Here is a 23,254-nt window from a genome sequence, read left to right as displayed (position 1 = left end):
AAATAAAGGCCAGCATTCACAAAGAACTTCACCTTTTATTCTAGCACTCTATGAATGTTATGCCTATTATTTAACGAACCTTTAAAGATCTGACCAGCAGACAAAAATAGTTATTTTGCTAATTATACAGCTTGCTAAGCCTCACTTTATACTTAAAGTTTTCATTAAGATGAAAACAGATGACATCCTTGCCTCTGAGAAACTCCTCTGAGTTTCCAGCCTTTAGCTCCCTTCAGGCACTATTCAACATGATTAACAGTAAGGTTTAACAACTACTTACCTGTGATGCTTGTACTATGATTGGTACACCCAAGACTCTCTGTCCTGTTAGTCCTATTGCCAGAGGCACCGAACTAACATCAACAAATTCTACATAAGCAATTCCCTTTGAACGTCTGGAATTTCTATCAGAAATCATTCGCACATCACGAACCTGAAAGATAAGAACGGAAGTGCTATGTTTATAGAGAGGGTTACACTAGGAAAAAGCAAATGGAATTCAACTCTCAAAAACACATTAATAAGCCAGACACTTATTTGCCAAATCAATGGCTTTATAATTATGCTGCAAATCTAGACTAGCATCCAATTACCTTCTTAAACACACCCCAGAGGCAAGCTGGCATTATTTTGATTCAAAAATCAAACACAGTATGCTACAGGAACAGGGGCACTACAATACTAGCAGCATTTCAATGCTTTAAGTGGGAACCTTACAGCAGATGCAATAGAAAGTGTCTCAAAACTAAAATTAAACTATGAAGTTATATTTTAAACTGCTGACCTATTTGAGAAAGATTAAAACTTTTGAAACTGAAGCCGTTTGAACTGCATCCCCATGATCTGCATCAGATTGCACTCTGAACAATAAACTGTTGATTAATTACATTTCCATGTTCAGAGGCTCAAAGTTTTTTTTTACCAACCAGGGGGAAACCCTGTACAAGAAGCTGCAGAAAGCCAACTGTTCACAGTTCTGCAGAACAGCAATTCTGGACTAGGATAGCTTGAGAAAGTATTCAGAATCATATTAGCCTCCCTATTAATTACCTTCCCTACTGTAGAGAAAAATTCTTCCAGGTCTCTTGGTCGAATTCTCGCAGCCAGCTGCATGCAGAATACTGTTCGAGCATCCCTCTCTTCAGGGGTAAGATTATCAATAGGTTCTCTGGAATGCAAGAGGAAAGCTGAATAAGAGAACTCATCACAGGACTGCACATAATGCTTCAAGTGTTTGTACTTTAAAACTAGACACTGAAAAAAATACCTGCAATATTAAAATAAAGCAGGGGTCAAGAATCAAAGGGAATACCTAATACAAGCCTTTCTTTAACATGATTAATCCAATTTTAACTGTAAACATCAAACATGACTGGAAAACTATCCTTTAAGTTCAGAAGCCCAAACCATACAAAGGTGTTATTTTGTCATTGTCTAGAAGAGATAACAGTACCATTCTATGGAGCTTGCAGTCAAAACAGACTATCATCTTGACAGGATAGGAACAAAAGAAAAGAACAAGACTAATTAGACTGACTATCTGCCTAAACTCTTGGACAAAGAACATCAATCTTTTCTTTCCCCAGCTTTGCAAACTAAAATCTTATGCGCACCAGGTCACTCCACAGTCACTACAGCTACCACAACAATACCAACATCTGTACAAACAGAATTCCCAGTCCTCATATGATTTTGTAGTTTAAGCTTAACCCTAGCAGACTTCAAAGAAAGGAGGCAGTCCCTAATAAAAACAAATGAATAAATAAACTGAATACTGAATAATTACTCTAGTGCTTCTGGAATTGGGGACTAATGTAATTTAATTTTGATACTGATCACTGGTTGAAATGAGATGCTCTACGTTTTACAAGTTAAAGCTTCAAATCTAAACAATCTGTCTGTTTTGCTTCTGAATAAATAAGACAGAAACAGCCTGCTGCATGAACAATTGATACCTGTGCAATTAACCCAAATTTCAATCTTGGATTGAGTTTTCAGTAATGTATTTCTTTACATTTTATATATATAAAACATCACTGAGAATATGTACCAATAATGTAAACTAAAGAATTTGCTAATAAATAAAAACAAAGCAAGACTGTTGAAGTTTAACTGTATTAATTTAGAGAAGAATTTCATTAGCAGTTATCTGAATCCAATTCCCTTAACTGACAAGCTGTAAGAATGGATAAGCACTTCCTGGATTTAAAAGCTACCGGTCTTCTCTGCACATAACATCAACACATACCAAACACAAAAAGCAAGCATTTGCACAGTACTTTTCCATTCCTTATTTAAGATTAATAAGATTTAGCAGAAAAGTTAGCCAATTTAAATTAGAATCAGCTGGAAAAAGCTTGCGAATACAGAAACATGAAAAGCAAAGCAAGACGTGCTTTGCAAATCAACATGATTTACAACCATACATTGTTAATTTTGGGAGCAGGGGGGAATGGTTTATTGCATAGGGAGAAAGCAAGAGGGTATTTTCAATGCTTTCACTTCATGAGCTTTCTGAATGAGTAACTCTGAAGTTTCTTGCACACGTAAGCTGGACAGCGAGTAGTTATTTGATACACCTCCACTTTTTTAAACTCCAAGTTTAAAAAAAAAAAAAAAAAAAAAAAAAAGGCGTATAAAAATTCCTACCTAACAGGGCTCTTGTCTTTTCTGAAGGGACTTTTGCTTCTGGAGCGTCGTCTGCTGTAAAGGCAGATCAACAAGATGATCAAAAAACTTCAAATATACTAGTCTGATTTTAAACAAAATCTATTAATAATGCAAAAAAGTAGAGAAAACTCAGAAACCTTAATTTGATGCTGTGAGGCAGACCAATCTTCCCTCTGATGGCACTGTTGAATTTTGGACCAGAACTACGGCAAAAGCAAAAAAACAGACATTACTTACCAGAGTACCTGAATTCAGGATCTCCTGTCTATATTCGCATTGCATTATGAGTGCTTCCCCACCCCCCACACCTGAGCTCTTTTCCGTTAGCAGTACCCACAGCATGCATAAACTACACCAAACCATGAAGCATGGAATATTTTCCCTGCTCAGTTTCACCTGCATTGCAAAATCCCAAAATACAGAGGACTCCAAGGAAGAACTGAATGGAGAGCCAGATAGGGCACACCTCTATGTGCAAAATATTCTAAGCTTCAGTTACTGTTGTAATCTTCTCTCCTTCTTATACTTGTCCACATGCATATTCTGATGACTCCAAAGCAGTGCCTTAACTGCCCGAAATCAGCCTCAGAGTTTTGAGGAAAGTGATGACGGCACAACTATTTGCTTGAGCACAACACCTTAAACTGAAAGCTTCATGAGATTTAAGGTGCAAGCGGAACCCCAAGGAGCTCCCTGCAGATGCCTGCAAGGGAAGCCTTCTGGTGACTTCACTACTGGGGGGAGCAGCAATGCTTACAGTCAACTCAGCACACACACTGAGAAGGAGGACGCTCGTTCAACATGCCATGACAGCATAACACATGAAAAGCAGCAGGCCAAGATACAGAACTGTACTGGCCAGGTTAAAATAAGAGAAATACAATCCTGCATGATATGGGGCAGGGGGGAAGGGAAATCAAACCATGTAAACAATTTATTAACAGAAAATAAGGCACAATCCCCCCACAAAAAACAGGCATATGTTAGGCAGCAGCATGTTTGAGCTGAGATCATTCTGGATCAGAAAACAGAAGATTTTTTAACGACTGCTGTAAAACGCACTGAGATAAATTACTCCATTTCCTACTTAAGGTGCAGAGATGCCTGCTGACAGCATCTCTTTGGGGGCTCCAAGGTCTATGACATCTATTGGCAAAAGCTGCATCTGGCAGTTGAGGTACCAGCTCCAAAGGCTGGCTTCTTAACCAGAGATTGAATTACCTTGTACCTTCACACCTGCTGATGTAGAACATGGTGTTGTCCATATCAATTTGGATGCTGCACAATAAACTATAAGTGACTAAACTCCAGAATATCAATGCAGACCAACTAAATGACAGTCAAAGATCACAAACATGACTTTTTAGGAACAGTGAAAGAAGGAAAGGAAAAAGTTTTCTTGTTGGTCTTCTTTTAAACCTAATGAAAAAAACTGAGAAGATGCACAGTAGTAGTTTTCAAATACATACATGGCTTCTGCAAATAAAGAACCCCCAAAAAACTGTTTCCCATTTTTACTCTACATAACCAAGTAGTAACAGGTTTACATGACAACATGGGAGGAACTCTAACATTTAAAAACTCCAGCAAATTACAGGCACAGAAGACCACTGGAACAGACTGAGCAGAGGCGCCTCTGGAACATCCTGGGGCAAGATGATGGTCTGAGCAATCTTTTGAAGTTCTTTTTGGCACTATTCTGTGGGATGCATTTCCTTTGGATTTTTCTGAGGAGACACTCTTGTAAAGCTGTAGATTTCAGAGAAATTTTCTTTTTTCCTGTTCCTCTTCTTTCTTCCTACTGCCTTTCTGAGAACTCTGTGCAGTTGTTGGCTGGTTCCTGCTACCATGTATGGAAGCACTGAGTCACAAGCAATACTTATCTTTATGTCTAGGGGTTATTTTCTTCAGATAAGCCAGATGCGCTAACCTGTGCGTATAACCAAAGCATAGCTAAATACGTTTTCTAAACTTATGTGATGCCACGTGGCCCAAGAGAACAATAATCAGGTCAGAAGATAGCTGTTTAAATAAATAAATAAAATCAGTCTTCACCTGCTCAGTCATATCCAAGAGTCTAACATGCATCTCAGACAAGGCAAGCTTTGGCCAAAGTCTAGGAGAATCATGATGAATTTTCAGTCCTCATGTATGGAGTTGGTCTTCCTGGCAGCATTTGCCTGAAATCTTCGCTCCAGAATAAGCAACAGAAAAGCCTAAACATTTTCTGCTGTAAGGAGCAGCTGACATTTGTCAGCCAGATGTGATGTCTAAGCAAGAGTACTTGGTAAAGTTTTCTTCTTCTTAAGAGGCTTAATAAAGTAAAACATCTAAGAGGCAAGATATGCGAAGAACAACAACATGGAGGAGGAAAAAAAAAAACCCCACCACGCTGGGAACACTGAACAATGCAAGCAAATCACCCGATTTCAAAAAAGGAACTACAATATTTAATGCCAATATCTCATGCTTACAGATGACTGATTCGAACTTCCTCAAGTGCTATATGGTGCACCATTCTCCTTTTCTTTCAGAATTATCTTCAGTAAACTTCCTTTCCCCAGTATTTCAGAGAGACTTCTGCAAGACCTATCCCCATGGCAAAAAGACCTCATAGTTTAAAGAAAATATCTTAAAAAGGGACTTTATAAAGGAACTGAGAAATATAAGGAGTAAAGGGGGGCAGGGGGAGCCCCCCCACACACAACTAGGAAGCATTTTGATCTGGATGATGTAGTCAGCTACAGCACCACTACCTGTATTAACATCAATTCTGAACTGTCTGAACAGGTCCAAAAAGTAAGATTCCAGACTCATATTCTCCAGCTGATGGATGATATCTCTTAATCCTATCAAGCATTCTGCTTGTTACCTATGAAACACAGAAATGACAAAGCTGCTAACAGTGGCTGCTTCTTTATATTACCATTTTTGGTACATCTGAAGGTATCTGAAGAAGGGAAGGTGGTGAAGCAAAAGACTTCATCTCCAGAACTAAAGATTTATTCCCCACACGGGAAGTCTACTATACAGCTCTTCAATACACAGAGCTAACCTTTGAGCTAACTAGCTCTGTTCCTTCCCAGTAGGAGGTCTTTTTCTTTTTGTACCTCCTGGGCCAAAACTGGAATCTTGGAGTCATCTTAGCATTTATATAATTTCAACGGTTCAATTGTAATCATTTCAAACACAGAACGCTTGACAGGATTAAGAGATGTCACCCACCAGCTGGATCATCCATGACCTACAAATGAACTACAGCCAACTGCTGGTCATTCAACAGCCAGTGTCAACGCCTCTGGGAGGAAGGGTAAGAGCTCCATACCAGTCTTTCACTAAAGTTAATGCTAAAATTCTACTTGGCCAGCCAAATCCAGCAACTCAGCACCTGTAGCAGACAACACAACACTGCCAAACTGAAAAGCACAACTTCTTACCCATCTCTTCAAGGGGCACTAGAATATCTGACTGTTATTGTTATACTGTTAGCCATCTCTAACACCACAGAAACCTACAATAAATACGGAAGAATATAAGAACAATGAAGAAGTCCCCAAGCGATTGCCTACCCTCCTGACACAACATATCTTGATCCATTACACTAGGCACAGGTTGCAATAGTTTCCAATACTTTCGACCTCTGCCTGAGAAAGATGTTTTGGAAGACCAGAATATTGAAGCTCCCAAATTCCTCCAGGTGAAGAATCTATTGGCTCACCTAGGGATGAGGGGGAACAAGTGACCAGCACCAGCTGCACGTGCAGCTTGGAGTCACTGCACTCTCCTAGTTAAGTGATCAGATAGATGATGGATATCCTATCCTGGCGACAACACTTTGGAGTAGAGGACTGTCAGGCTCTGCTTCTGGAAGGCTGAAGATTTTGATCAAGGGTCCTCTGTTCAATAGCCAGTTTGGAGCCAGAAGGGCTGCACTGGCACATCCCAAGTAGTTCCTGTAATGTTACAGGAGCCAAAGAACTGTGGAAAATCAACCAACTGTCCAGAGCCGCCAACTTCTTCAGAGCTAAAGCCCAGAGCAGTTCTAAAGGTGAGGCCTGATACTGGAGACAAAGCAAAGACGGAGATCATAGAGCATATCATCTAAGTACGCAGAACTGAGGAAAACAGAGGAAATGCTGAGTCTGTTCAAAAATCTTCTCCTGCCTTGGTAAAAGCGAGGAGCACCACGTAGAACAATTGGTGCAGGTCAGAAAAAGCTGGACTGAGGATTCTGAGCCATAGTATGCCTTAGCAGAGCCCAGAGTTGTAGCACATTTTCAGTATGAGAACGCCAACTTCCAGGTGACTTAGTGCAAAATGAGACCCTGTGAGCTCTGGCATTTTTGTTTGCATTGCAAGAGCACCAAAAGGAATGTGGTCCCTGGATCTAGGGCCAATCACCTAGGGAAACATCCACTTTGCTGAAAACTGTACATGCCTGCAGAACATCAGAAGTGAAACAGCGTCTTCTCAATCATCTTGAGATCTCTCAGGTGTGGATGACAATATGTGCCATGAATAAAAAACATCTTTTACAAGTGCCTGCTTCTGACATGATCTTGCATTCTGAAATTCAACAACGGCTGAGATGAGACCCAGGCAAAAGAAGACACAAGCAGCAGTCTCAGGTAATCAGTGAAAGCCATGTAATGCAGCCAGTTCTGTTCTTCTGCTTCTTTGAAAGCAGAGACGAGGGAAGGGCAAAACAAAAACCCTCCAGGAGAATCCTAGAGCAAATATCACCAATGAAAATATGGGCTCTGAGAAGTGCTTTACAACTGTGAGGAACAACCTACAGCAGAAGTTCTATCTCAAGCCAAAAAAACAGAGGAACTGAAGAACTGGGGTACATCATCTTCTACGGCCTCTAAACAAGTCCAAGAAAAAGCAGGGCAAATATGTAACAGATGGGCATTATTAAGATAAAACACTTTGGGTGCATAAAGCACTCGCAGGACTCGGGGGCTAAAGTGACCAATTTAGAAAGCACACAGTTAAAGTTTAAGTTTTCATATCATACATGGAAATGGTAAAAATGCAGCTCTACATAAATAACCTACTAGGGACTTCTATAGCGGCCTCTGAATCTGCGATCTCTACTTCTAGAACGACTGCGTCTGCGTTCTTTGCTTCTGCTCCGTTTCCTTTCCCGGCTTCTGCTCTTTTTTCTTTCACGATCTCGACTTCGTTTGCGTTCCTTGCTTCTGCTCCTCTTCCTATCATGACTTCGACTTCTGCTCTTGCTCTTTTTTCTCCTGAGAAGCAAAAGTACAACTTTGATTACACTTGTTGCTCAGTGTTATTAATCCCGTTATTTACTAGCTTTCACCAGCTCTTCTAACCTGATGTCACAGACATTAGTATTGAAATGTTGGTATTTGTATAACTGTTGGTATATAACTGCTGATATTTTTATAACTTTTTTCTGTTAAACAGGTGGTTGAACAATTCAGAAATCTCTTAAAATTTATCATGAGAAAGACAAAGTGCTCTAAAGCACTCAACTTTTTTGTTTGTAACCATTAAACCATGCTTCCAGAAACAATAACATGACTGAACAAACATTTCCTGCATTAGAACTAGTACATACTAAATCCAGTACTTCAAGTGTCTTTCAAATGTATTGTAAATAGGCAATCAAGATGTCAATAATAACTTTACATTTTTATAGTGAAATAAAACAAAACAAAGAAAAACAGAAAAGGAGGAAGATGAGCAAAAAGATGCTTATTTTCTCCAGATATTCCCTTCCATCAGTTTTAATATACTCAGCTTAAGAGTTTTACTTTCACTTTATGCGTCTGTTTACTATCCCCACTCATAAGCCACCTGCTTTTCCACATTTGTGGACCACCGGGATTCAGAGCAAAGAGCAGTCTTTCAGAATTTTAACTGTTTACTTAGAAAATTTAAAATGTGTAAAATCTGTAAGTAAATTCTACCTCATATTTGATAACCAGTGAGCTACAATTCCATTCTTGCAGAGTACTTTTGAGTTATCTGTAGATCAGTTCAACCTCAGTCTTAGAGCTTAACAAATTTACTGTTTCCTCATTTTTTAAATAAAGTGTGTGTGTGCGTGTATGTGTGTACACACATCCCCACACACCCCACTTTAAAAGAGGCTGAAGCAACTACTCAAAGTTTACCTCAAACTAAACTTTGGGAATATCCCCTTGCTACATTTTTGACATTCAAAACATCCTTTGCTGATGAGCTTCTTCCCTGCTCCCCACCTTTAAGCTTTCGGCTTACATAAACTTGTAAAATCAGAAATCTTTAAGTGTATTTTCTTCAGAAGAAAGTTCATCCCAGCTATTTTCTATGACCATCTAAAATAAGGTCTATAGTTACCTTCAATTACTACAGTTAAAAAATATATATAATAATAATAATAATAATAATAATAATAATCTCAGACACCACATAACTGAGCCCAATCCTCACTAGCAGCATTGTTCTCCAGTCTCCATCTAAGAAGCACCATGACAACTATCCTGGCATTCATCTCTCAAGAGAAACATTTTAAAACCAAATCATGACCAAATGGCAAAAGTCAGAGATAACCAAATTGGCAAGTTTAAGAACAGCCAAATATTTCATTTTGACTTGATTATTCTTAATTTACAATTAATTTCTCTAATATTTTAGTGCGGACAGAGGAACTGCTGCATCAAAACACAATCTTCAAAAAGCTTCACATCCTTGTAAAACAAGGGGACACCACATAGATATCCAGAGTGATCCACATCAAAACCGCTTAACCGCATTTCCTACTGTAAGATAATTAGTGACAGAGTGTGATGCTAATGTAGTCTCTCTGACAGGATGTCAGTTATCAAGTTCTTGCTCAAGTTAAAATCCTCAACCCCCCACTCTATTAAATACCTTAACAGCTCAAAAAAAAAAAAAAAAAAAAAATTGTAGCTCATTCTGTATCTTAATATACTGGTCAGTACCAGGTCAGTACCAGTAAGCAATAGCTACAGCTGTTACCAAATATTCACTATCAGCTGCACCTTCTCTGCAGGCAAAAGACTCCTAACAGTCATTATCCACAAAGATATTTACGTGTTTTATTTAAAAATTAGTCTTCCAATCATGATTATACTGGACAGAACTGTAAGGCACCTAGTAAAACTGTACAGATTTTTAATCCCTTCTAATTTCCGAGACAGAAATTTAGCATTATTTGACATTTATTACTAAAAGTTAAAGTTGAACTTAGTATTTTTAGTTGATGTTTACTATGGATTATGAAATTTTTGAAAGTTTCAATCTTACTCCAGCATTCTCCAACTGAAGTAGACCAAAGAGTACTTTCTTGATGCTGCCATTCCAAACATTTATTTAACTAATGAGAAAAACAAGTCTTGCAAAGCCTGTGTGCACCTTACTCTGCTGAAGAGTGCATTCTGTCATTAGCCATGTACAAAATGGTAATGTAGTTCTTTAAAGATTCAGATGAGCAACAGCCATATCAAATGAGAACTCTGGGACACAAAGCTCCGTACTAATAGTTATTCCCGTACTGAGGTTCTCTAACTTTTTAGCAGTTGCTGACTCCAGAACTGAAACAGTGAGACACCACAGGAGCAACGTCTCAGAACATACACACCTACAATTAGGAAAGCAAAAAAGGAAATCACTCCACACACAACAAAGAGTAGCAGAACGCCATGATTTTCTTCTATTTCACAATAACATTTCCTTTTTCTGAATTTACTGTCCAAATTAAAAAACAAAAACAAAACAAAAAAAACAAAACCTCAAACTCCAACCTGAAAGTGGGATTGTGAGCAGAAAGACAACTACACCAAAAATAATTCTCCTACTCTACAGATGTGACTGCCTTGGTCTTAGGCTATAGCAACTCAGGAAATGAGCTAGAAAGCATTCTAATACTCTAAGCATTCTGCTATGAACCAAGATCAGAATCATTTCTGAAAGTTGAGACAACATTAACTTCTCTTTCAAATCAGTTTGTATTTTGGGACTAGCCATTCAAGCAGAAGTATGGTTTTACATGTCAGGTATATAATTTTAAACTGATAAAAACTCAGAACTTAAAACTACTAAGAGATGCCATTTTTATTGGATTTGGGGAGTCTCAGTATTTAATGTGCAAGGGAAGGAATCACAGTTGTTCAGAACGCAAATCTAACTTATAATCAAGTTTAGATTTTTAGATTCCAGCTGAAGTCTGATGGGATTAGACTTCTCATTTTCCAGATATTTATACAACTAGAAAGAAATGATCTTAGGATTCCATCAGCCTTTGAGCTGTAGGATTCCTTAAGACAACAACATACGTGCCATCTTCTGAACTTAACAGTACATTATGAGGATATGTTAGTTATTGTTTACTTGACTACCAAATTCAGAATTTTTTCCTACATCAGTTGTCCCTTCACCATCAAATGATACTTGCAAGATAAGGAAGTTATATTACAGAATTAAGAAAAACACCCCAAAGAAATGAAAAGTTAAAGAGACTGTTTCATAAAAGGAAGGTTTCTTTAAATTTCTGATTCAATTCCTGCCTGTTTGGGTCATCAGCAGGTATTCAGACTCTGGAATTAACTTACTGACCAGATAAAAACAGCACACTTCAACAAGGCTTCATGAAGGTGTGCTTGTAATTCAATTCTTTAAAAAGATTTTACTGCAATTCTAGAAATTTTGGATCACAGAGAAAACTTATTTAAAACAAAAACTGTTATGTAGAGTGCACAAAGGACTAAAGCACTAAATTCAATTGAGAATATGAGCCAGATAAGAGATAGCTGAACTTCTTCGTGCACCTGTCCTTGAAATTCAATGCACCAATTAGCACAGAAATAGTCACAAGGCCTTTTTGTTTTTGTTTTTTTTCGGGGGGGGGGGGGATTCTAACAATAAACTTTTTCAAGAAAGCAATAGTATCTTTAAATTCTTCAAACTGTTTTGGATTAAATAAAATCACAAACCAAATACATCTTTTAATGTAAAGTCCATTGCATAGTTAAGAAACAGATGAATCATGCTGAACCTACCAAGTCTGTATTTTTATCTGATGCTAAGATATTAAATGTTTCCACAACTCTGATGACATCAGTGACAATGGTGTAACTATGTTTGTAAACAAAAGAAGATTTCAGAATTCCTGCAACTGCAAAGTTCAAGCTTTTCCATTTTATTTCCTTGGACACTTTGACATGCACTAGAAAGTTTAAAAACAGCAATTCCCCCCACCCCATGTAAGATATACAGAAAATACTTACTTCTTGCTGCGTTCTTCATGGCCATTGGCACTGCTCAATTTGTTCTCATCCTAAGCAGGGTTGATAGAAGAACATCGTGAGGACGAAGCGGAAACATTTCAAGTGGTCAAAGGGTAATGGGAATAGGAATAAGAAAATACAAAACAAAAATTTTAATACTAAATTACTTGTTTACAGTTTAATGTGGAAAGCTTTAGAAAATTTAGGTAGGCATGTTTAACCACTTTGCTGCTTAAATTTAAGTCAAACAATTATAAAATACAAGAATTACATCATTTAAAAGTATATATTAATTGTAGATACTTCCTTACATGGTTTAGAGAGTAAGTTATCCTGTAGAATTCAGCACTCAAGTGGTTAAATGTTATTTCTATAAAATGTAAGAGGAAGTTTCAGGTTTGTGCGTTTGTGTGCCCCTCTGATCAATACCAAGGCTATATCTCTGCCTAAGCCCCAGTGGCTATGCTATCAGCCAGCCACTATCGATTTCCTGTGACCGATGCCATTCCCGAGATCTTCGCTCATTTTCGTTGGAGAGTTGTAAGAGCTTGATGCCACCTCTGTCACACATCTCGCCCTGAAGCAAACAGGGATTCACACTGCTTTAGTAACGTCGACTCCCAAGAAAGTCATCAATAATCCACCAGTCCAGCCTAAACATTCCCTATTTCCATACCTGTTTACATGGAAAATATCCATGTTAAACCAGGATACAAGAATTTTAACATAACAATTTACATCTTTCTCTTCAAGTTTTAATATAATTGCTAAATATTACATAAACTAAATATACACTTTTATAACTTACAAATGCTCATCCAAAATTCATGACATGGTTGCAATAAACACTGCAGAATAGACTAACAATAGCTGCCATATAATTTATATACTTTACAATTTAATCACATCAGTTACCTCAAAAGTACAACTCCTAAATGACTTAAGCTTTATACACATTTCTTGTGAAACCAGTGCTAATGCATGCAGAATGTTAACACTTCACCACCATTTGGTGAAAAACAAAAAAGACAGTATTCATTTGCTGCTGGTTTAGGTAAAAGACTATTACATCACTACGCTAATCAATCAAAATTTTGAATCAAAATTTCCTAATTGAACAACTAGGACAGAAGAATACAAGAGCATTTTTAGAACGATACCGCAGACTGTGATACTGTCTTTTACTTGCTAAGAACGTTCTATTCAGGGATCCAAGAATTTAGGTAAATTCGTTCACTCAGCAATTGATTTCCACCTGCCCTGTTAAAAGATTAACCATCACCAGTCTTCTGCATTAAAAGCAAGTCTCACTCCTCTTGCACAGAGCAGACTGTTCAAATATTTACTTGCCATGGGACTGGTGAAAAGGTTATTCTTGGAACCCTGCTATTTTCCCAAACCACTGCATTCACCTTGTTGCTATACCAAACTGGACCTGGCAATTTTAGGAGAGGCTTTTGTTTGTTTCTTGGTTTTTTCTTTTTGTTTGTTTTTGTTTTGGGGGTTTTCTTTTTTTCTTTGTTTTTTACCTAAGGGACCACGGTACAGCGATACGTCACTCAATTACTACCTTATGATTGACAGTTCACACTGGAATCAAAGGTGAATTCATGGGAGTAGAGGTGAGATATCGTTAGGCAAGTCTACAAAGAGAGATAGATGGGCATTTATTCATCACGCTGAAGTGAAACTACTGCACAATATAATTACATTAACAGCATATATTTACTTGCAAGTTACACGTAATGCATCTCCAATAAGATAAATCATGAGGGCTCCAGGGATGTTAGTTTACAGTTCAGCAGTAGTTTCATGAATAATGCTAAATTAAGGTAAATAGGACCTCACTGGCGCATTTTTCTCACCTTCTTGTAAGGAGCTTCAAGCATTGCTTCAATATCAATATCATCAGCCATTTTTCAGGACACCTGAAAGAAAAAGCAAAATTCACCTGAGAGGGAAAATGCCTTGCACTTTACCTTCCAAAAGCTTTCGCTTAAGATGCCATCACTGCATTGGCTCAAATTCACAGAGCACCGTCTCATAAGAAGTTTCCAACAAGAACTAGAACGAAGCTTGCCCAGTGTGACGATAAAGAACGTGATACAAGGCACCAAACAATTACAGCTGTGAACAATAAAATGCAATCGAACACAATTAGCAAATGGAAACCCCAGAGGTATGCCACCTGTTTCTTTCAAAACAAAGAACACAGATGATTTATGATGCAGAAATGCAGGTCTGGTGGCCATTTTAAGAACTACTAGAGCTTGACCAAAGGACTATCCAAGAGAGACATCTAAACAACCAAGAACAAACATTCAGGCAAACCTGTTCACAGCTTCCTGCCATTTGCTACCATCAATTCTGTCAGTTAGAAGATTTAAAGGGAACACTACAGTCACCTAGAAAATCTGATCTTCTGCATACAGCAGGCCACAGGAGAAACAGTCATGATTCAAGCATTAAGAGCTACAGCATACACAAGATCCATCTAGTCCGGAATTTCAAGTTTCAGGCAACAACAATAACGTATCAACTACATCCTGTAATACTATTAATAACCTCTTTTTTTTTCTTCTAAGTAATATATACTTTTTAATAGATTTAGATTCTTGTTTTTCAACCTCAACCTCTAAATGTCATTTTGCGTTTATTATACTCTGGATCTCTGTGGCATTTGATATCCTCTCCCCATGCAGGTACACTTTTAAGAATCTCTCAGTAGTCTCGGCAGTGAAGTATAGAGACTCAGCTTCCTTGAGTCTTTTACTAAAACAGTTTCTTTCCTTTTCCTTTCTGAAACTCAAAAAACGCCAGGCCTCTAGATTTAAGTCAGACAGCACAAAATCAAAGATAAACCTATACGATTAAAAAAAGCAAAAAACAAAAACCAACATTTTAAGGCACACAGGCAGAAAAATCCTTGCCCCTCTCCTATAGGCACTGCTGTAGGAATTGTTCTGTTCAGAGATTTGGTCAGTATAGTGAAATCTCCCCAACTTTTCAAGGCTCTAAAATGTTCACCCCAACCTCAGAACTGAGCATATTACACCAAAGCTGCATCACATGTAAGAATCAATCACTTCCCCACTTGCACTTGATCTTTCTCCATTTGTACACCCAAGAATAAAGCATAATCCTTTAGCAACATCAGAGCACTAAGTGGGAAGCTCATACTCAATTGCTTAACTAACAAAGCATACTAACCTTATTTTCAAGTTATTACTTCTTGGGCTATAGTGCTATCACTCACAAATATGATTATCCTTAGTTTATACGTAACAGCTTTCAATTTTGTATTTTACCAGAGTATTTACATTCAGCTTCTCAACTTATGTAGATATCACACATTAAATTCACTACAACTCTACCAATATTTGGTGTGAACAAGTACATGAGTATAAGTAACAAAACCTAACAGCACCAGGCCAAACACAGGATTTTACAAGAAGAATTCCCATTGGTGACAACTCCCATCCACAGTTACATTCTCATATGTGTTATTTTATATAACTTAACATATACAACTAGACAGTATGGGATTCTTCATCTTGAAGAGGAGCAGCCAAAAGAGGAGGGCAAGAGGAAATATGATAAAGGACAACCAAATCATGAATGACATGGCAAAGTGAACAGGGAGGGACTATCACTGTGTCCGCCAAAACAAGAATAAGAGTGAAACAAACTGTCATACCGTGGGTTCAGAACAAAGGTCCTTGATCAGACAACATTAAGCCACAGAATCCACTGCCACAGAGTGCTGTGGGTACTAACAAGAAAAATAAAATAGAACAAAAATCTTGCAGCGTTCAAAGAGGAAAAAAAAAAATCCTTAAAAATTTACAGAATAATCTCTTCATTAAATACAAAAACATCCCTTTGTGGCCCTGAATCACAACTAGCTGAAGACTAGAAGAACACAGTGAGAGAAATCACTGTATAGTTACTCTGTGCTTGTATTCTTTCCTGGGCATTTACTGTTGGCCACTGTCACAGAAAAATACTGAGTTATATCAACCTTTGGTCTCATTCTGTGCAATCTGTACACTTTGTACTGTGTACAAAACACTTATTTGAATAATACTATGTTTTCATCAGAACTTCTGTGTATTTACTACTTTACATAACTCAGGCCTACTATCAACTCTATAATTCTATGCAAGAGCAAAGCTGCATATAGTTATTTTTCATAAAAATCACATGCAAGAGCACTTACTAATTTTAAACAAGTAGAATATCATGACAAAATTCAAAGTCTCTTTCACTGAACACTGAAAAAACTCAAATTAACTCTTATAAAAAACTTTGTAGCTTGCCCCAAAAAAGCTTTATATGCCTGACAGCTTTGAAAATTAAACCAAGCAAACAACTTCACTTGAAAATGTGTCAACAGAAAACCAAAAAGATGGGAAATTTACTATTACTGATCTACTCAGTATTTTGAAGTAAGATTCTATCCCTTTTTGCTGTGTTATGATGCATAAAAGGAGTCCCAAAAGGTCCCCTTCTTGAAATTATTTGCTTTAGAAATTCCAAGAAATGACAATTCCACTCCTGTTTTGCAAGAAGGCTCCTGGAAAAGCATCAAGAAAGGTTAGCAACAACTCCAACACCTGGGGAGAGAGGCTGAACTTTTAGCAATACACGTATCTCTGCTCAACAGAATCCTCCACTCCCCGGATTTCTCAACACACTTCCTACATGATTACAGCCTAATGAAGGCAAATAGGGTTCTCAAATACAGCAACACGTTAAAAGAAAATCGAAGCAGCAAAGCTGCCGAGGAGGTGCTGCCACCTCGTTCTTCCGGAGCTCCCGACCTGCTCCTACTACCGCACGCTACCCGACACCGCCGAGGAGCTCCCACTCCCAGCGCACCCCGGCCAAAGCTTCCGCAAGCTCCATCCACCCCGGCGATTCCCAAGCCCCACGGCCGCCCGCAGCTCCGCTGCCTCACATGACTCCCCTCCCCGTCTCCCAACGTAAACAGCGCCGGCGCCGCTCCCCACCGCGCCGCCACACACAGTCCCGGGCCCCTCCTGCCAGCTCCGGCCGCGACAGCGGCGGCAGGGCCGGAGCCCCGAATCGGCCAGGACTGGTCACTCCGCACAGCGCCATCGTGGGGGGAGTGAGGGAGGGACAAGCACCGCGGCAGGGACAGCCGGATCCGCCCGCTACGTGGCCATAGGAACACAAACCCCGCAAGACCAGGCCGCGGGCCCGGGGCGGCGGCGGCAGCCCGGGCGCCGCCCGGCGCTCCAGCCCCGTGAAAGGGCAGGGCGGCCCCCAGCGGGGAGGCCGAGGGCGGTCGCGGCACTCCAGCCAGAGAGAAGAAGCCCAGGCGGCGGGAGGGGCCCGGGCCTCTCGGGCCGCCCGCAGGCCCAGGCCCCAGCGCTCCACGGGCCAGCGCACTGCTCGCCCGGCGACCGGATCCAGCCCCCAGCCCGGCCGTTACCTGCGCCGCGGGCGGTTGATGTCCTCGCTGAGGTGTCCGAGGTCCAGCGGTGACGGCCGCGGCTCCCGGTTCCGGCGCTGGCTGCGTTGACGGTGGGGGATGGGCCCGAGGGCTCAGGAACCCTCTCAAGGCGCTTAAAAAGCAGAGTGACGGCGCCGCTCAGCCAGCCGCAGGGCGGCAGGCGGCGAGGGACAGCGCGACCGTGGCGGGCGGCCCCCGGACTTGGGCTCAGACCCAGCTCTGGCACCAGCGACTGCTCCCTGAAATGGCGCCCGCCGCGTCTCGCTGCTCGCAGGCTCCGCGCACTCGCACGGGGTCGCCTAGCGCCCTTCGCAGGGGCTCTCGCGAGACACAGGCGAAACAAGGCCGAACGCATCTTCGCCTTACGCGTCTCGCGAGACATCGCACCCGGAAACCCTGGCTCAAACACTCGCGAGACTTGGGCGGCGGGCGGGCCGGCAGGCCTCCTCCTTCTCCCCCGCATCTAGGCGCTCTCGCGAGAATGGTCGCGCCCGCCTCGGGCTCAGCGGAGAGAGCAAAGGTGAACTGCGGCCATTTAAACACGCGAGGCCCAGGGCGGCTGCTGCGCTCCTCGGCGGCAGCGCCTGGGCACTTGGGTTCCCCGCGCTCGTGAGGGCAGGATCCTCCCGGCTCGGTGCGGGCCCGAGGGCCGGCTGCCCCCTTCCCGGGCCGCGGAGCGCCCTGCGCAGGGTCTGGCGGGCTGCAGGTGGCCGGTGTAAAGCGCTGGCCTGCTTCCCCCGCACTCAGGTGTCTCTGCAGAGCTTTGCAGGGACTGTCCTTCCTTCTGCTGCTACCTGCTCTGGCTGGAAGACAGCAGCCAGGTGGCATCAGGTGGCCTGACTAGCATAGTAGTAGTGCTTTTTCTCTGGCTGGCTATCACACTTGTGACTGTGGACTCAAAGCCTCAATTCCATTTTTAGCTTGTGCTTCAGGAACACCCATGACCTTAATCCTTTGGGGTGTTCCTGGGAGATTGTCAACGGGCACAGTATTGAGCTCCACACAAGAGCAGCAGTGAGTTTCCTGTCACAGCCCTTTTTCTTCTGGTAAAGTTACTGCAACTTCTCCTTTTACCTGTTTTTCATTCCTTCATGTATCCAGTCCTCTGTCCCTTAACAGCAACATCACTAAATACTTTTTTATCATGGTGAGAATTTCACCATTGTATCTGTATAGTTCCTTCTTTCATAGGCTGAAAATTCCAGCACTTTTTTGTTGTTGATTGGGCAGCAACCCAAGGAGGGCTTCAGTGAAAGTTATATGGGTATGCCTATTGGGCTAATGGGTTTTAGAAAGACTTCCAAAGTGCTTTTGATGGTCCCTTTTGAATTCAGGTCATCTCCAAGCTTTCTTGTGGGGTTTTTGGCCAGAATGACTGGAAGGAGACCTTTGAAACTGTAAGGGGGTGGGGTAACTGGCTAAATTAACTAAAGTAGGCTCAGGAGAGGAGAAACAGAAGCAGGGCACCTGCAACGCCACCTCAGGCCATGAGAGGACAATTTCAGGCAGTAATCCGTTGGTAGGTCTCTGTTATCCATTTGTTTTTATTTTGAACAGAGAATAAAAGATCAGATTCTGACTATGATCAATTTGAAGCTTTGATGCTCTCTAGCTTTGGTATCTCCAAATCCACAAAATGTACATATTGTCAGCTAGTAAGAACTCTCTTGGCATAGTTGCAGCCACACACAGGTGTCTTGTCTAGCTTAAGTATATTTGCTATGGAGAGTGATAAGGTTTTTTTTCTTTCTTTTTGAGCACCTGTAACCATAAGTGCTTTTACAATCTCTTAGCTCCAAAGGCTGCGTTCACACTTCAAATGTTTGTGTACTATGGGGTTAATGGAATAACAAGAGCATTTGCCAGAAACAATATATCCTTTGTAGATAGGCCACTTAACATCTGTGTCCAGATTTCTGCCCACATCTGTTAGAGCAAATAGTTTTATGCTTGTTGTAAAATACTAATCACTTTCTTGAGATCCCAACTGGCCACTGTATTAAAAGTCCCACTGTAAGCAGTATATTTTAGGTGGTAGTAACAAGTGAGAATTGTACTGGGGTCCTATGCCAGAGGAAGAAAGCCCCTTTACCGGTTAGCTTTTTGGCAATTGCAGAGTAAAACTGAACTGTTGTGACAAACACGCAATGCATGTAAATTGGGTGTAGCTTAGGGTAATCCCTGAGCTGTGAATGTTGGAGCTTGAGAGCTCCAACTCTCATAGTTGGAGCACGGAAGGAAGCATCATACATGCTTACCCTTTTGAAATCTTTTATCCTGTCTTGGGCTAGATGGATGATGGTCTGGGATAGTGTTAAACATTAGCTGTTTCAAGCTTGATATTTGTTGTTAAGGGAGAGAGCAGATTAGGCCATGTATTGGGCAGGGCTTTGAAACTGTCTATATTCCTTCATGACTGGTTCTTCCGATGTAATGATTTAATAATGTGTGTGGTATGACCTTCCTCCCTTTGGCTAAGGACTCTGACAGGGTTCACTAGCGTTAGTAGTAGCAGCACCTGAAGGTGTTACCATTGTAGCCTTCTGCCAGAAACTGTTGCCCCTTACAGGACTAACAGTGTGACAGCTCTTCAGCCACCAGAGTCTCAGGTTCCACTTAAATTGCCGGTACCCTGGCACTCTGTTGTGTCTTTTGGTCCAAGCCACTGAGAATTGGCAGAAATAGCCTGCTAGAGCTTTGTATGGTTTAACTCAGAGTAGTAGTGTTTCGTGAAACAAAACATGCTTGTCTCATTAACAGTGCTTTGCTTCCACTGGGAGCCCACAAAATGGCTCATTTTTTAATTTAAATTTAATAATATGCAGTAAGTGTTGGCTAATTGTTCAATATGATAGAGATAACATTTAGTGGGCTTTCTACTTAAGTCAGCACAAGACAAACAGTAACAGCTGAGTTTTTTGAAAATTTTATGTCCTACAAGTCTGAAACAGTTCAAGAGAAGTTCTAAACCAACTTTATGCCTCCTGAAATTCTTATTTTATTATAGCAAATAGAACTACTTGAGTTAAATCAATTAGGAATATGGATTCAAGCTTGTAGTCTTTCAATTCAAAATCTGTTTTCTCAAAACTCCCAGACTAGTGTATCATTCCTGAAAAGTTAATAGCCTACAAAGATATTAAAGCTCTTACACAGAGTTTTCAAGTCTTTCTGAACTGGTCAACTTGATTAAGTTTGGGACATTTAGGAAAAATGAATTGTCAAAAAATGCATGACTTATATTGCAACATGGTGATTTTTGTACAGTTTGGTTGAAAACAAAATTTATAACTTTATCATTGACAAAATGAGGCTTATGGAGGCTGTTCCCATACTGCCACACTGGCTGTTGTTAGCTGTACGTCTCTCACCTCACTGCCATCACTTGGTGCTTGTTAGTGCCGCTCCCATGTCAGCCACCAGAATGTCAGGACTAACCAGTTTCCAGCTTCCCAGGCCACTTACCCTTATTAAGGGGTAGGAATAGTGACATTTTTTTCTCTCAGGCTTCTGGTCTTTTGATTTGTGCAATAGCAACATCTATGGCTCGGAGAGCTTCACAGCCAACCCTTTAAAATCTTACATGACAGTTATCCTGTTCGATAGACTTAAACCTTTTTAACTTTTTATGAGTTGATGTTTAGCTTAATGGCTTCTAAGTCTACCATGAAGTAGGAATAACCACTGAAGGATAGAAACGTGGGGAAATTCAGAACAAAAGTGTTTACTGTATGCTTCAGCTTCTTCTGCATCAGTTATATATGTTGTGCACTATTTCTTACCTGGATAAAACATAATCCAGATTGATGTCTAGAAATGGTTCAGGTAACTTCTACTTTCAGTTTGAACTTTCAGTTTCCCCAGAATAAGTTGTTGGTTTTCTTCCTTGGTCTTATAAATATCTGTTACAAACCCCAAACCTTCAAGCAAATTGTCAAAGGCATTTAGTATAGGTAGAACTCTGCAGGAACTCAAAATTGGGAGTTAAACTTGTTAGAGTATTCAGTGGGATATTTTTTGTTCCCTCATATGACTGTGACTTAAGTACATGCTTAAGCTCAGGTCAGTGGATTTTCATAAGGGTTTTCTCTTTCATTGCTTGAATATGGAATCAGACTCTGGGAGGAGGCCCACAAGCCTGACACTTTTGTTTACTCCGCTAACACGCTGCTCACCCTTTACTGATATCCAGGAAGTGTGGAAGGAAGGAAGAAGCAGGATGTGAATCCCAAGGAGGTAAAAACACGTATAGGATTTGAGTATATACAGACTTCTTGGTGGGGATGGGTAATGAGGGCCCTCAGCAGTGCCTCCTGCCATTTAGCACCTCCATGCTACATGCCACGCACCAGGGAAGCAGCTGCCCAAGCTGTGCGTAAGCTTCATGTCCGGCTCTGGCACCGGCTCTCAGGGGTCTCGAGCGCTGTACGACGTGGCTGTTGATATACCAGGGATAGTGATTATGTAACTGCAGGGTTATTAGCGTGGTTGCTATGTGCTTGTGTTGGTTCACCTCTGGCGCTGGCAGGAAGGCCAGAGGGAAGCTTTAAGTAAAACATTTCCTAACAAAAGTTTTCCTGGTTAAGGGACAGTGCTTGACCTGGAGGAGAAGCTTGGTCTCATTTTAGTACCATGTGTTGAAATGCAGGATATTTAGGTAGCAGGTCCTTGCTTGCCTGTGATTCTGCTAAAAGCACCAGGGGTTGTGGGAGCCCTGGGGTGCAGGGGGCCAAGGAGAGGTTTCGGGGTGGGAGTGGGAGCCGACTCACAAGTTTGTTTTATCCCGTGCTTAGGATGGCAGAAGAGCTCTGGCCGGTTGGAAAAAAGGGGTGGGAGCCAAAAAGAGAGCTGTTTTCCCACACCGGGAGTCGAACCCGGGCCGCCTGGGTGAAAACCAGGAATCCTAACCGCTAGACCATGTGGGACCGCATATTTGCTGTCTTTGCAGCAGCTTGCCGTGCCTGCGCCGCGCTGCGCCGGCGGCCGCACTGCGGCGCCGCCTGCCGGGCCCCGGGCGCGCTGCAGCTCTCCGCGGCCGCGGCGCGGCCGTGGCGCCACCCCGGAGGGAGGGTGGGCCCGGGGCGGCCGGCAGAGCTTCCCCGCTGCTCCGCACCGCGGTCAGCGCCTCCGCCTCCCGGCGCCGGCAGCGGACACGGGCTGCTGCGGTCTCCGGGACCGAGGGATTTGGCGGCTCGGGCGGTGCTCGGCTGCGTAACCCCGGCCGCAGGCTGGGAAGTGTGGCCGCCGGTGCTCGGGGCGAGGAGCTTGGCTCTGCTGCCCGCGCAGCGGTTCCGGGGTGCGGGGGGCACGAGCAGGTAGCGGGGTGAGCGCCCGGGAACCGGCGCGGCCGGGACCCGCCGCCGCTTTGCTGAAGCGGGGCAGGTAAAGCTGCAGCAGCGACACGAGGTGCGACGCGAGCCGGGGAGAGGCAGGCGGGCCCGGCTGCTCCGTGCGTGGCGGGACTGCAGGAACAGAGTTTGAGCTGTGTGTAGAAAGAGAAGGAGACTCCACTTGTCCTGTACTACCGACTCTTTTCCCTGTAAAGACTTGGCTTTTGGTCCAATCAAGTTAAAATAAGTTATGCACAGAAGTTCTTGTGGAATAAGCCTTGGAGTTAAAAAAAAAAAAAAAAAAAAAAGTGCAGTAATTTTTGGGATCCATTTTCCTGTGTAGACATGCCCTAATGAAGTAATTTATCAAGCCTGGGAGGTGAAGATTGAAAAGACGAGCTGTAAGAAGAATTTCTCTGGTAAGAGTCCAGGCAGGTGGCAAGGAGCAGTTTGTGGGAATACAGATACAGGCCTGAGATCTAAAGAATCAGACTGCTGATACTTAAAAAAGT

The 23,254-nt window shown here is 41.8% G+C and overlaps 1 protein-coding gene and 1 non-coding gene across 2 annotated transcripts in view; both read right to left on the bottom strand.

Annotated features, from left to right (window-relative positions):
* RBM39 (RNA binding motif protein 39) overlaps window positions 1-17,700 on the bottom strand; it is a 33,310-nt gene extending 15,610 nt beyond the window's left edge. The window contains 10 exon segments of the mRNA XM_026060257.1: window positions 281-433; window positions 1,051-1,168; window positions 2,650-2,703; window positions 2,808-2,873; window positions 7,731-7,925; window positions 11,934-11,983; window positions 13,504-13,518; window positions 13,520-13,576; window positions 13,799-13,861; window positions 17,392-17,700. Of these exon segments, the coding sequence (XP_025916042.1) occupies window positions 281-433; window positions 1,051-1,168; window positions 2,650-2,703; window positions 2,808-2,873; window positions 7,731-7,925; window positions 11,934-11,983; window positions 13,504-13,518; window positions 13,520-13,576; window positions 13,799-13,849 (759 nt within the window). The 5' untranslated portion in view covers window positions 13,850-13,861; window positions 17,392-17,700.
* A 4,565-nt stretch (window positions 17,701-22,265) lies between these two features.
* On the bottom strand, window positions 22,266-22,337 carry TRNAE-UUC. The gene has a single exon. It is a non-coding gene; the product is annotated as a tRNA-Glu (tRNA).
* Window positions 22,338-23,254: the final 917 nt, after the last annotated feature.

This window comes from Apteryx rowi, unplaced genomic scaffold (genome assembly GCF_003343035.1).
Source record: "Apteryx rowi isolate R43461 unplaced genomic scaffold, aptRow1 scaffold_0, whole genome shotgun sequence".
NCBI lineage: Eukaryota > Metazoa > Chordata > Aves > Apterygiformes > Apterygidae > Apteryx > Apteryx rowi.
The sequence above is the reverse complement of the archived record's forward strand: the minus strand, read 5'-3'. Positions and strand labels throughout refer to the sequence as shown.